This window comes from Gavialis gangeticus, unplaced genomic scaffold (genome assembly GCF_001723915.1).
Source record: "Gavialis gangeticus isolate Ggan-Ray unplaced genomic scaffold, GavGan_comp1, whole genome shotgun sequence".
In the NCBI taxonomy this organism is placed as follows: domain Eukaryota; kingdom Metazoa; phylum Chordata; order Crocodylia; family Gavialidae; genus Gavialis; species Gavialis gangeticus.
Genome location: NW_017729005.1, coordinates 7,943,482 through 7,955,558, shown reverse-complemented (window position 1 = coordinate 7,955,558; position 12,077 = coordinate 7,943,482). Strand labels below are relative to the sequence as shown.

Below are 12,077 nucleotides of genomic sequence, written 5' to 3'. Positions count from 1 at the left end.
ACACACTAATCAGGGTTTCACTTCCAGGCTCTAGCTCTCAAACAAAAAAACAAAAACAAAAAAACCTCACTCAGGCTCCTGCACCCTCTGTGGCACTGGGGTCTGCTCACCCCCAAATACTGCACCCCCTCTAGCACTGGGCCCCCAATGAGGCCTCTTCCTTCCCCAAATAGCCTCACCCAAACCACTGGTCTTAACATCCAACACAAAACATAGGCTTCTATGGCCATCTAATGGAAAAGTGATAATACAGAAACAAGAGAGGCAACATTCCTGCTTACTTTAGATGATCATGCAGATGGCTTACAGAATGGTATAGTCTTCCAACAGAGACTGTAGCCACAACACCATGGTCATTGAGAATGCCCCTCTGGCCTTCTCCACTTGCCATTTGTCGGGTCTGGGCCTTCCTCTTCCTGTCACCTGACTGGCTGCCAGGGCTTGAGCCTTAACCCCTACCTGGCCAGCCAGCCGTGACTGGAAGGTTCTGGATTTAAAGGGACCACTCTGTCTCTTAGTAACAGGGCTAGGGTTCCCTGTTACAGATCCCTAATCTGAATCATTTGAAGCATTTGGCACAAACTATACCCCAATCCTCAACCCCCTCTTTGGTAGAGATGATGCAAAGATTAGTTTATAATTGAAACTCAGATGCAATCCAAACTGGCTCTCTATTCCCAACCTGAGTGCAGGAGGAGTAAACGGATTCTTCTTTATTCACATAAATTAAACCTTATACTGAAAAAGGAGCTCCCCATGACTATTAAATGTTTAACCCAATTTATACAGTACTCCAGTCGGATTTTAAAATGTAATAGTCATGTGTATTTACTTCCTGATGTAAAATCTACACACCATAGTCTGTAGGATATATTCAAGCACATGGGCACATCCACATTGTGTCATGGGCATGCTGGCTTTCCAGAAACCTCCTGGAATAGATTGAAACAGAGTTGGCAGCCCTAGCTTTCCCCCTTTTTTGTGTCATTAATTATTAGGTGCACACAGTGACTAGCGGAGATAGCTGGCTGGAGCAGACAACCCATCTTTTAAGCGGCAAAAGGGCAGCAGGGACTGTTCCCCTCTGGTGGGAGCCCCATGTACCAAAGGCAGAGCAGATGCTACGGGGAAGGCTTGAGACTGGTCGCCTGGAGGGCAAAGGAGAGCTGAGGAAGGCCCCCGATGAGCTGGCAGGGCGGCTTCCCTGGGAAATGGTGGCCCAGAGAGAGCAGGGTGCCGAGGAGTTCTAGAGGAAATCCTGCTTCAGCTGAGCACCCAGGGGTGAAGCCGCGACCCCACCCGCACTTCTCCCGCACTCCCCCTGCTTTCGCGGCGGCGGGAGGAAAGCAGACATATCGCCGCGTGTCACGGGGCTGGGGGCAGATCCAGCAGGTCATGGGCTGGAGGATGTCTCCTCTCATTGGTCTGGAGCTGCCAGGGCTAGGCTGTGGTTGGCTTTGCCGGCTGCCACTCTCCCGCGCTCCTTCTCCTGCCTGGCTGCGAGCGCGGCGCGAGGGGCTCGCGTAGAGGAGGAACAGTGGTGTGCAGGTGGAGGTCACACGAGTGGAGCGGGGGGGAAGGAGCATGGCAGCAGCCTTAATGCTCCGCGGATCCGCCAGCTTGTTCTGCAAGCCCAGGACTGTGCACGCTGCCAGCCTCGCACTGGGTAAGGACGCGGCTGTCTCCCGGCCGGGGGGGGGGTGGATTTTGGGGGCATGACATTTGAGCTGTGCACGGTCACAGCGCATTGCAAAAGCCAGGCCTCTCTCTTAAACCAGCCCCAAAAGTGCTGCTGCTCCCCAACACTTCCAGCAGCCCCTCCCCCCAGGCTCAGTGGCTTGTCAGAGCAGTGACAGCACCCCCACCCCCCTCCCCGCACAGGGACTCCCATGCACAGGACCTGCCTACTTGACTTCATGACTGTATGATCTGCATCAGCTTGCTTGAAGGGCTGCCTGCCTGCCCCTAATAAGTTCATAGTTCCTCAGATGAAACTGGTGTTGGCTTATTAAAACCCTGACAGATGTGCTTCGGACTAGGAAAGGATTATCACTTCCCTTGCACCCACTAATAAAACTATGCGGGTTGTAAAATTGTACAAGGCTCATATCAATACTTATATCTGCCTGAAAGTAGCTTAGCATAGTAAATGCTTTAACATGTTTGCTTAAAATAGTATATGTAGAGGTTTAAAGCAGACCACAGATGTTTATGTGGAGCTAGTGGCGTAAAACACTCCATAATTCATAGTGTAATCAATGTTTATATTGCTTGTGTGTGTGTGTGTGTGTGTGTGTGTATTAGTCAAAGCTGAAACAAAACCCCTTCTCTTGTTCCTGCAGACACGCATACACATGCTTCACACTGCACGTGGAAATAGTCCTGTTTCTGCAGTTGGTTGGAATATGTGTGTTTCTAGCTAGGCATATGTATTTGCAGGCCTGGAACTCACGTTTACAGCCTTTCCCCTGTCTCTTGTCTTTCCCTTTAAAGGGATGTGGCATTTAAAAATAATACTGGCTTTTGAAGTTGTTTTTGCCTATAGTAATAAGTAATGCTTAAGACTTCTACAACAGAAATAGATTGGAACAAATATATTAGCTTTCTTTTGAGTATTAGGGGTTTTCTGTTTGTTTGTTTTGTTCCCCTGCGTGCGTGCATGCGTGTGTGTGTGTAATTTGACATGAAGACTCTGGAAAAGCGTAGAGTAAATTCAGTTTATTTTAGCCTTAAATAAGCTGACTTCTTTTTAAAGAGCTGAACATACCCTTTTAACTTGATTTCCCAGACAATGAAAACAAATGTCTTGACTCCTTTATTTCATTTTAAAATGATTTTTTAACAGTATTTTTAACTAGCCTGTTCTCTTCCACTGACACACAACTATGAAATATTTTAAAGGACTAAGTGTGACTTTTACGAAGTGTTTAGTTTTTCAGGTAGAATACAGAACAGCATAAGCTTTTTCATAAGCTAATGAAGTTAAATTTAAAAACGATATGTGTATATATAGTACCTGTTCTGATACTGCAGTAGCATGTGCAGTAAGTATCGCTGTCACAGATGGTTCACAAATATTTCAGTAAAAAACAACTTTGAAGTAGCTGTGTTATTTTGTTCACTATTTTAAACGTGACGGCTTGAAAGTGGTGAATGAGTGTGGGGAGGAGATGATCTGGAAATTAGATCACTTGAAATTATTACTATAATAAATTCAAAGAAATATGGTTTTCTAAAAGGGGGGGAGCTGCCAAACACTACTTCAAGGTTTAAGGCTGACAAATCTATTTGCTTTAATACCTAAGAGTCAGAGACTATAGGTTCAGATCCTTATTCCCTTAAAGTAAATGATAACATTTTCCATTGTTCTCGTATGAGAACAGGATTTCACCCTACTTGATTAAGCACTAATCTCACAAATGCTTATGCATGTACTTAATACCACATCCCAGTGACTTTGAGAAGTGTTTGTAGGGTTGACACCCAACAGAATTTATGCTCTCTGTCAAAGGCACATACTTTATGTGTGCGCACAAACAAATCACACATGCACATTCTCTCTCTTTGTATAAATATTAGTCTTGGCATCTTTTCCTTTAATTCTAACTCAGATTTAGGCAACTGCTTGTAATGTCCATCATTTGACTGAAATACCTACTAGTGAAACAACTGATGGAGTAATTTCTGAGATCTGGCAACTCCATCAACCAGTTAACCTCCTTCACCTACTTGCAGAGAGTTCCCTAGTGGCTTGTTGAATTGCCACATGCAACTGGTAGACTATGCCCATGTCACTTGCTTTGTATGATTATTCTGGGGTCTGTTCATTCAGTCAGTTGAGTAAATTCTAGTGGGCGGCTTTGTAGAAAGAGCACTGGGGCTTTGGGGGTACTCTGCACACAGGTCTGTGACAGACTGTTTGTCTTTTATGTTTAAATGGCCCCAGCTTCACCCCTTTTCCCCACTTGTGTTTACATTTTTGAAGCAACTCCTGATCCAGCTTTTTGTAAAAGAATGACATGTTGTGTCTATTTTTCATTCCCTGGCAGGCATGCTCAAGGGCAACCCTTGGACACCCATACCATAACAAACCTGGAAATGTTTTGGTGAATCTGCTCTGGGGTCCATCCCCTTACTGTGTTTGGTATGCTTGATAATGGTTCTGGATGTGCCCCTAGAAGAGCTTCATTGACATGTTTCTAGGTTTAGCATGTACAAGTAGAAGCGGGCCAGTAGGGCATGCCTGCGGACATTTCTGAGGCATTCAACCCTTCCAGTTAAAACATGTTTGGGTGACTGTTGATTCTAGTACAGGAACCCAGTGCCTTTGTGGATATACCCCAGAATGACTTGCCTAAAGCCACAGAGGATACTCCTTCAGTACAGTTCAGTCCTCAGACCATTGATATCAAGTTGACTAATAATATCAATATTGTGTCATTGTATCTTTGTGTTTCCCTATCTGTATCCATCTGTAGCCTCTTGTCTCAAGTTTTTCTGAGAGAGGGCAATCTTTTTGTTCTGTTTGTACAGCAACTAGCACCGAGGGGTCTTAGCTACTGCAGTAATACCAAAAGCATTTTACTGGTATTTGTTAATTAGAACACATTTGAAAGCATTAGGAATTGGATGTATTCAACATTATTGCAGTGGAGCTTTTTACCCTCATCATCTTGGGATACTACACTAGCAGTTAAACAAATCAAGGTGTATTATTTTAATAATTAAATTATCAAAATATACAAGAGAACCTGCTTTTAAATGGTTGAAAGTTGCTGGCATAGACTGTCTCCAGGTAAAAAGTGAATCAAAACATGTTTGAAGCCTTGCCATGTTTTAAAGTGCTCATTCAATGCAGTGCATTTGTCTTTTGGAAATTATAAGGAATTTAAGTATCCTTGTAGTAATATCCCAGGTGTCCATTTTAGGTAGACACTCAAAACTAGCCTTTCCAAAATTTAATAGAGCCAGCTGAGACACCTTGGAGTCATCCAGTCATGAATACATGGGTGACTGGTGCCATCTCAGTCAGGGAGAGCATGTTTCCCCCCCCTCCCCTCCAGTGATAAGTTCTGCCAACTGGGGCGTCCCCCATGGCCAATCTCGCTGTCTGGGGGGTACCCCCATGGCCAATCCTGCAACGGCCGATTGCTGTGGCCGCTTCCGGGAGTAGCTGCGGCCGCTTCTGGGAGCGGCTTCAGCAATCAGCCAGCACTTGCAGGCGGGAAACTGGCACTCCCACCTGCGCCCCCCCCCCCCCCTGCTGCCCCCCCCCCCCCCTGCTGCCCCCCCCCCCCCCTGCTGCCCCCCCCCCCCCCTGCTGCCCCCCCCCCCCCCTGCTGCCCCCCCCCCCCCCTGCTGCCCCCCCCCCCCCCTGCTGCCCCCCCCCCCCCCTGCTGCCCCCCCCCCCCCCTGCTGCCCCCCCCCCCCCCTGCTGCCCCCCCCCCCCCCTGCTGCCCCCCCCCCCCCCTGCTGCCCCCCCCCCCCCCTGCTGCCCCCCCCCCCCCCTGCTGCCCCCCCCCCCCCCTGCTGCCCCCCCCCCCCCCCGGCCCCCCCCCCCCCCCATTGCCTAAGCAGCAAGTGCAGACAGTCAGGGGGTGCACATGCACCCCTGTGCATACCCTATGCATCACCACTGTACATGGAAATTGTGTTTAGAGTCTGTTTTGAAGTGCATTTATATTTTACAGGTCCAAAATTCCTGTTGTGAGCTCAGATGCAGTAGTACTGATTGTAATAATGAAATTGTGCCTAGGTAGAACATGAACTAATTTGGCTTATTCTGTGACATTTTCATGCCCAGCAACTAAAATAATTCCAGCTTCTCTGTTGTCATGATGAGATTCTTGCTAGGATATTCCTTTAAGGTTTTTACTTCTTAACTAGAACTTTGATCCTACAATCATATTTGTGCACTGAATTTGAGGGTCCAACTCGGCAGACCCAGTTGCAGGATCGGGGCCTTTGAGTTGAAGGATTGCAAGGCTACTTTATTTAAAGTAGTATAAAATACCAGTAATAAGTGGTAAAAAATAATCTGCTTTTAAACGAATTCTATTTTTTACAATTTCACAGGAGTTTTGATAATGGGTACTGTAAAGTAGTGAATATTTCAGTGCCTTTTTTTACAAAAGCAAGGTCAGAAGTTCACAGACTTTCCTAATATACCTAGCATGTCAATGATGCATAGGCAAAAGCTTCATTTCAAGGCTATGATATAATTGAGTTGAATTCAATGTGTTTTTGTAACTAAATTAAAACTAAAAGATATAATAGCTTAGAAGGGGGGGGATGAGGATGTGAAGACAAGTAGCTTTTATATAATGCAGAATGCAAGGGAAAGCAGTAGAGGGATTCTAGGACAAGGCTGACAACCTGGCCAACGAGATAGATTGGGGAAAATGGTCTTCGGCAATAGATGTGAATGAGGCAAAATTGCACCTGGGAATGCAGGATAGAAGGCTGTTGCAGTGATAGAAACACAGTGTGAGTGTATCCTCATGGGAAAGGCCATATCTGATATATTATACAGAAAGAATTGGCAAGAATTAGACATAGCCTGGATATGAGCACCAGAGTGATGGGAAGATTTCTGTATTAATTGAGCTGAATCTGAGCTAATGGGTATCACTAGCAGATGTCAGAGATGGGCCCGAATTTTAATTTGGATAAACAAAGACAAGGCTGGAATAGATTTATGAGTTATCAACACAGAGATAATGGTAGTTAGATTTGTGTTTGCAGATGAGACTATTCACAGATAGTTGTGAAGAGAATGGGAACAAGAACTGAATCCCATGGAAAGTTGGAAAGGAGACACTGAGGTACTGAGGAAGGAGGTGAGCGAGGAGGATGCCGTCATGGGAATGACAAGATTTTAAAAAAGAAAAATGCAGTTGTCTATCTGTTAGAACTTTTTATAGCATTTTGCTGCTTTACTATAATAGGAGATATACCTATTGGGGTACATTTTATTTTTAATTACAGTGCAGCTTTTCTTTGTATAGGTAGCTATGGAAATTGGGGATTAAACTGAAGTCCTCTCAAAACACCTACTTAGTAAGCATGATATTTACAATCTGGTGTCGCTTTTGTTGGCTGAGAAGGATCTTAGAATCAGAAATACTTTAAAATAATTAATCAAGTACCCGTCTACTGGGGAGTCTGTCTAAGTATTGAGATTTCTTAAAACCTAAACATGGAGTACTCTAAAATCTACTCTAGAGTCTGGTTAATTTATCGTTTTCTTATCTTCATCCCTGTTTGCTTGGTTGTCCCTTTATCCTGATCAGCTTCTTTTGCTTTCAAAGAAGAAATGTCTTCTGTAACTGGTAGCAAGAACAAAAAATAGCATTTGTCCTAGCCTTGAGGTAAGATTATTTCAGGTCAGAATGATGAGGAAGGGGATTTTTATGGATTATATATTGCCTGTTTCTCTCTATTTGTACTTGATAGGTAGGTAGGACTAATAATACATGCTAAAATTACAATGTCTCCCATATATACCATAAATCACCATAGAATACTATATTAGTTCCTAACATCATGGTGTACTATTCTGTCATGTTTTTCTGTATGCTTTGTTCTGAAGACTGCATCATTTTCTAATTGTTAGTCATTGTTCTGGTGACATGAATGCTCAAATAATGCTTAAGGGCAACTTTCAAGCAGCAATAAAAAGGATTAAATGCCTCTTGACATTGGTAATATCATGAAAATTTTTGCCTTTAGATTATTGATTTTAAATCTGGTCAGGGTTATTTGTGACTAGGTATTACTTGGTAATGGTTAGGCTTGTATGAAATGAATCGGTACCTTCAGTTTGAATTCTAGAGGCTGGTTGCTGTATCCCAAAGCCACAGCCACAGTCATCTGGCTCTGCCTAGAGCCACAGAATGAAATATGCAAGGAATCTGAACTTGCTTCTTGTCCATGTCATTTTGTGCAGAGGAGACTGTAACAAAATGAAAAGAAACTTTCACAGATGTTGCCTGTGCTTTTATATATTTCCTGACTGATTCTCCCATAGTCCCAAGGCCCTGGTTAATTGGGTATTATTTCACTTGCATATTCATTTTTTTCCAAACTGTCCCTAGCTTTCTAAATTCAGTACAGTTTCTTGGTATGATCACACTGTGATGCTCTTGATAAGTACAATATTTACTTGCATGCCAAACTTACCTTTTGTCCAAAGTTTAGCCTTCCCAAATTGGGGTGCCTGTCTTAACCAGAAAGCTGACTTGTTTCTGGCCACAATAATTAAAATAGTGCTGAATACAGAATAGAAGCATGGAGATGCTATAAGATGACTGTTACTCCTCCTTTTCCTTCTCCACCCTCCAGCAGCTGCATGGAAGTGAAGGGGGGGTACAGTTGGGGCGGATCTGGGGGGGATCTGATTTCTGCGTCACTCAAAAGTTTAAAATGATTTGCGTCCAGCAGCAGAGGCATTTCTATCCCTGTAGTGCTGACGGAGTCAACTGACTTCATGCCTCATTATAACCTTCCTAATTCCTGCTAATTGCTCTTCACTCTGCAGGTGTTAATGATCCCATTTCCTCTTTAATAATCTTGATGCTGCACTAGTAAGCCATCCTTTGTTCAGCATTATTGCCGTCTGTTAGCTACTCCTGCTCTTTCTCCTATTTCATAGTCCTACGTCTATTTTTTAGCTCTTAAAAATCCTAGATCTTCCTGTGTTGTCCAGTCTTCAGCTTTTACCTGATTAGGAAGGGGAGCGTGAGTGAGCTGAAGATTAGGCTCTCTTCCTGCACTGTACAGTCTGGAAAAATCTCTCCCCCCCACCATCATTCTGCCTTCCCAAAAGCTAGGTGCATGTCACTATGTGCCCACAAGTAAATCTCAGAAAATGTGGTGATAGTTTATTGTGTAAATTATAACACTTAAAACTATGTTGTTGGTTTTTTTATGTTTGTGGTGCATTTCTCCAAGATATTCATGTATTGAAATTGTGTTGAAATCAGTGTGTTCTAGGGCAATGGCCTCCAAAACCCCCGTTGGATTCATTGGGCTGGGTAACATGGGAAATCCAATGGCCAAAAACCTGGTAAAACATGGATATCCTGTTATTGCATATGATGTATTCCCAGAAGCTTGCAAAGAATTTCAAGACTCGGGTGCACAGGTATAGTATTCAACTTTATTTACACATTTTTAGTGTAACTGTACACTTTGCAATTCTTCTTGTTCTTTGTTTTCTTAACACTGAATGTGTGTGTGGGGGGGGCATGCATGTGTCATTAAAAGCTAAAGGACAGTTTAATAAACATGTTGAGAATCTTAATCCTTCCCATGCCATCAGGCACAAATAAGTCTTCAGCATCTCTATCAATCATGCTGTCTGCCAGAATGGCTGCTTTGCTCCATTCAACTCAACGTGCTTTTTGCTTAACTCCCAACTGAGGGCCAGTAGGCAGCTTGTCATCTGGTCTTCCATTTGGCTTTTTCTGCTTGGGGACCCTACCACAGTTTAAAACTCCTACTGACATAATTTTGAACATCACTGAAATGCACGAACCTTCCCTCTACATTAAGATGCATTTAGGAAAAACACAGATTTAAGTTATTCATATTGGAGGGGAGAGGGAGTTGTAATAAGAGATGAAGAAAAAGGTAGGAAGGGAGAAAAGGAAATGGATAGAATATTCTTGTATTCCCTTGTCCCTCTGACTGTCCCCAGCCCTACTTTGTGTTAGGTTAGCCCTGTTCCAGATGATTACAATAATTCTGTTGATATGAATGGATTCTGGATCCATTCACTTTCTTGTATGATGTTTATCTGAGTGTGTTCCCCACTTTTTTTTTTGAGCCCGTTAGACAGTTGTCATTGGTAGATGGATAGAGGTACACCAGTACATCGGTCCAATAGTGGATCGGCACTGATATAAAGAAATTCTGTCTGTATCAGAAATTGGCCTGATATGGCCAATAATTTGGCTGATAAATGGCCTGTGCATGCAGCACGTAGGTGGTAAGAAGCACAGCCCAGCAGCTTGAGACCTGTGTGCAGCTGGTAAGTGGTGTGGTGGAGGGGGAAGGGAAGAGGGGCATGGGGCAGGGGCAGATCAAGGCCTCCACGGTAAGGCAGGGTTGGGGCTGGGGCAGGGGCTGGGACAAGTGCTGGCCAGCTGGGGCGGGACAGGTGCGGGATGGAGCCTGGGCTCATCTGGGGAGTGGGGGTGGCTCCTGCCTCTGTGTGCCATTCATCCAGGGGCAGCTTGTCTAGTGCTCATCCACTTGTCCAGCAGCCCCTGTCATTGCTCCTGCTGCTCGTTTGGGAGGGCACTGGGGGTCAGGGAGAGTGTGCTCCTGGATCTATGTGGGGCTGGGGGGGCTGGGGCTGTGCCAAGCTCCTCCCAGCAGGATGGGCCTGGGCTGTGAGCAAGAGGTAGTAGCTCTGGGAAGGTGGGGGCAGGAAGATGGTGGGGGGGCTGCAGCCACCCCAAAATTTGCCATAGTCTCCACCTTACCCCTCATCCTGCTGCTCGCCCCAAGCTCAGCCTGCCCTGTCCCACCCTGCACAGATCTGCTCTTCCTCTCTCCCACCCCTCCCCCAGTGCCCTTCCAGGCAAGCAGAAGGAAACACCAAATGAGCATATCCTGGACAAGCAGCAGCAGGAGCCGTCCCCTGCACCCCCCAGATGCACCCGCCCTGCCCCAGCTGGGCAGCTCTTGCCCCAGCCCTACTCCTCCCTCACCATGGGGGCCTTGATCTTCCCTTCCCCCCATCCCCCCTTTCACCACACCAGGCTTACTAGCTGCTGGGCTGCTGTCAGAAATCAGATCAATATCAGCTGATATGCCTCCTTTAAAAATCAGCTATCAGCCCCAAAAATCTCTATCGGTGCACCTCTATTGATGGACTAATGGGGCCAAACAAATTTGACAGAAGAATGTTTGGTGGACCTGGTCCTGGCCATGGCAGATGACCTGGTGAGGGGACTGCAGGTCCTTGACCACCTGGGCAATAGTGATCATCACCTGCTGCATTTTACTATCCAAAGCAGGGCGTCAAGGGCTCACACCAAGGCTAAAGCCCTTGACTTCAGAAAGGTCAATTTCAATGAGCTAAGGAGACTAGTTGGGGGCCCAGAAGGTAGAGGAGATGGGAGTCCACGAGGGATGATCATAGCTTATGGGGATGATCCTCCAGGCCCAAAGGGTAACAGTTCCTGAGAGAACCAAGGGGGGTAAGAGTGCTCAGAAACCCCCTTGGCTCAGCAAGGGCATTCAGCAGTGCCTGAGGACTAAAAGGGGGGCATACAACCAGCGGAAGGGAGGAGCTATCACCAAGGAGGAGTACTCCTCCTCAGCCCATGGGTGTAGGAGGGCTATTAGGAAGGCCAAGGCAGAGATGGAACTTAGGCTAGCATCCAGGATTAAGGACAACAAAAAGTCCTTTTTCAAGTACATTTGGAGCAAGAAGAGGGCACCAGGCAATGAGGGCCCCTGCAAGACGCAAACGGTAATCTTGTGGCTCCGCCAGACAAGAAAGCTGATATTTTTAACAGTTTCTTTGCCTCCGTTTTCTTGAACAGGGACTGGGATATCCCACCTACCAGAGGTAGGGACAGTCTTGGGGATAGCTCTGGCAGGCCTTCAGTCAGTACAGATGTAGTTAGGGATCTTCTGGAAGGGCTAGACATTTTTAAATCTGCAGGTCCAGATGCCCTCCACCCAAGGGTGTTGAGGGAGCTGTCAGGGGTCATTGTGGAGCCCTTGGCCCGGCTGTATGACCATTCATGGTCATCTGGCCAGGTGCCGGGGGATTGGAAACTGGCTAATGTGGTCCCAATTTTCAAGAAAGGGAGGAGGGAGGACCCAAGTAACTATAGGCCCATAAGCCTCACCGTGGTGCTTAGGAAGATCTTGGAGAGAATCATCAAGGAGCACATCTGTGGGGGGCCAGCAGGGCAGGTCATGCTCAGGGGCAATCAGCATGGGTACATCAAAGGCAGGTCCTGCCTGAAGAACCTGGTTGCCTTTTATGACCAGGTGACTAAATCCTTGGATGATGGTGTTGCTGTGGACGTAGTCTTTCTAGACTTTAAGAAGGC

General features: G+C 45.9%; 1 protein-coding gene across 1 annotated transcript in view; it reads left to right on the top strand.

The window, feature by feature from the left end:
• Positions 1–1,529: 1,529 nt before the first annotated feature.
• The window catches only part of HIBADH (3-hydroxyisobutyrate dehydrogenase), a 174,161-nt gene continuing 163,613 nt past the window's right edge, over positions 1,530–12,077 (top strand). Inside the window, exons 1-2 of the mRNA XM_019508634.1 lie at positions 1,530–1,666; positions 8,985–9,145. Coding sequence (XP_019364179.1) covers positions 1,585–1,666; positions 8,985–9,145 — 243 coding nt within the window. The 5' untranslated portion in view covers positions 1,530–1,584. The remainder of the gene's footprint in view (positions 1,667–8,984; positions 9,146–12,077) is intronic.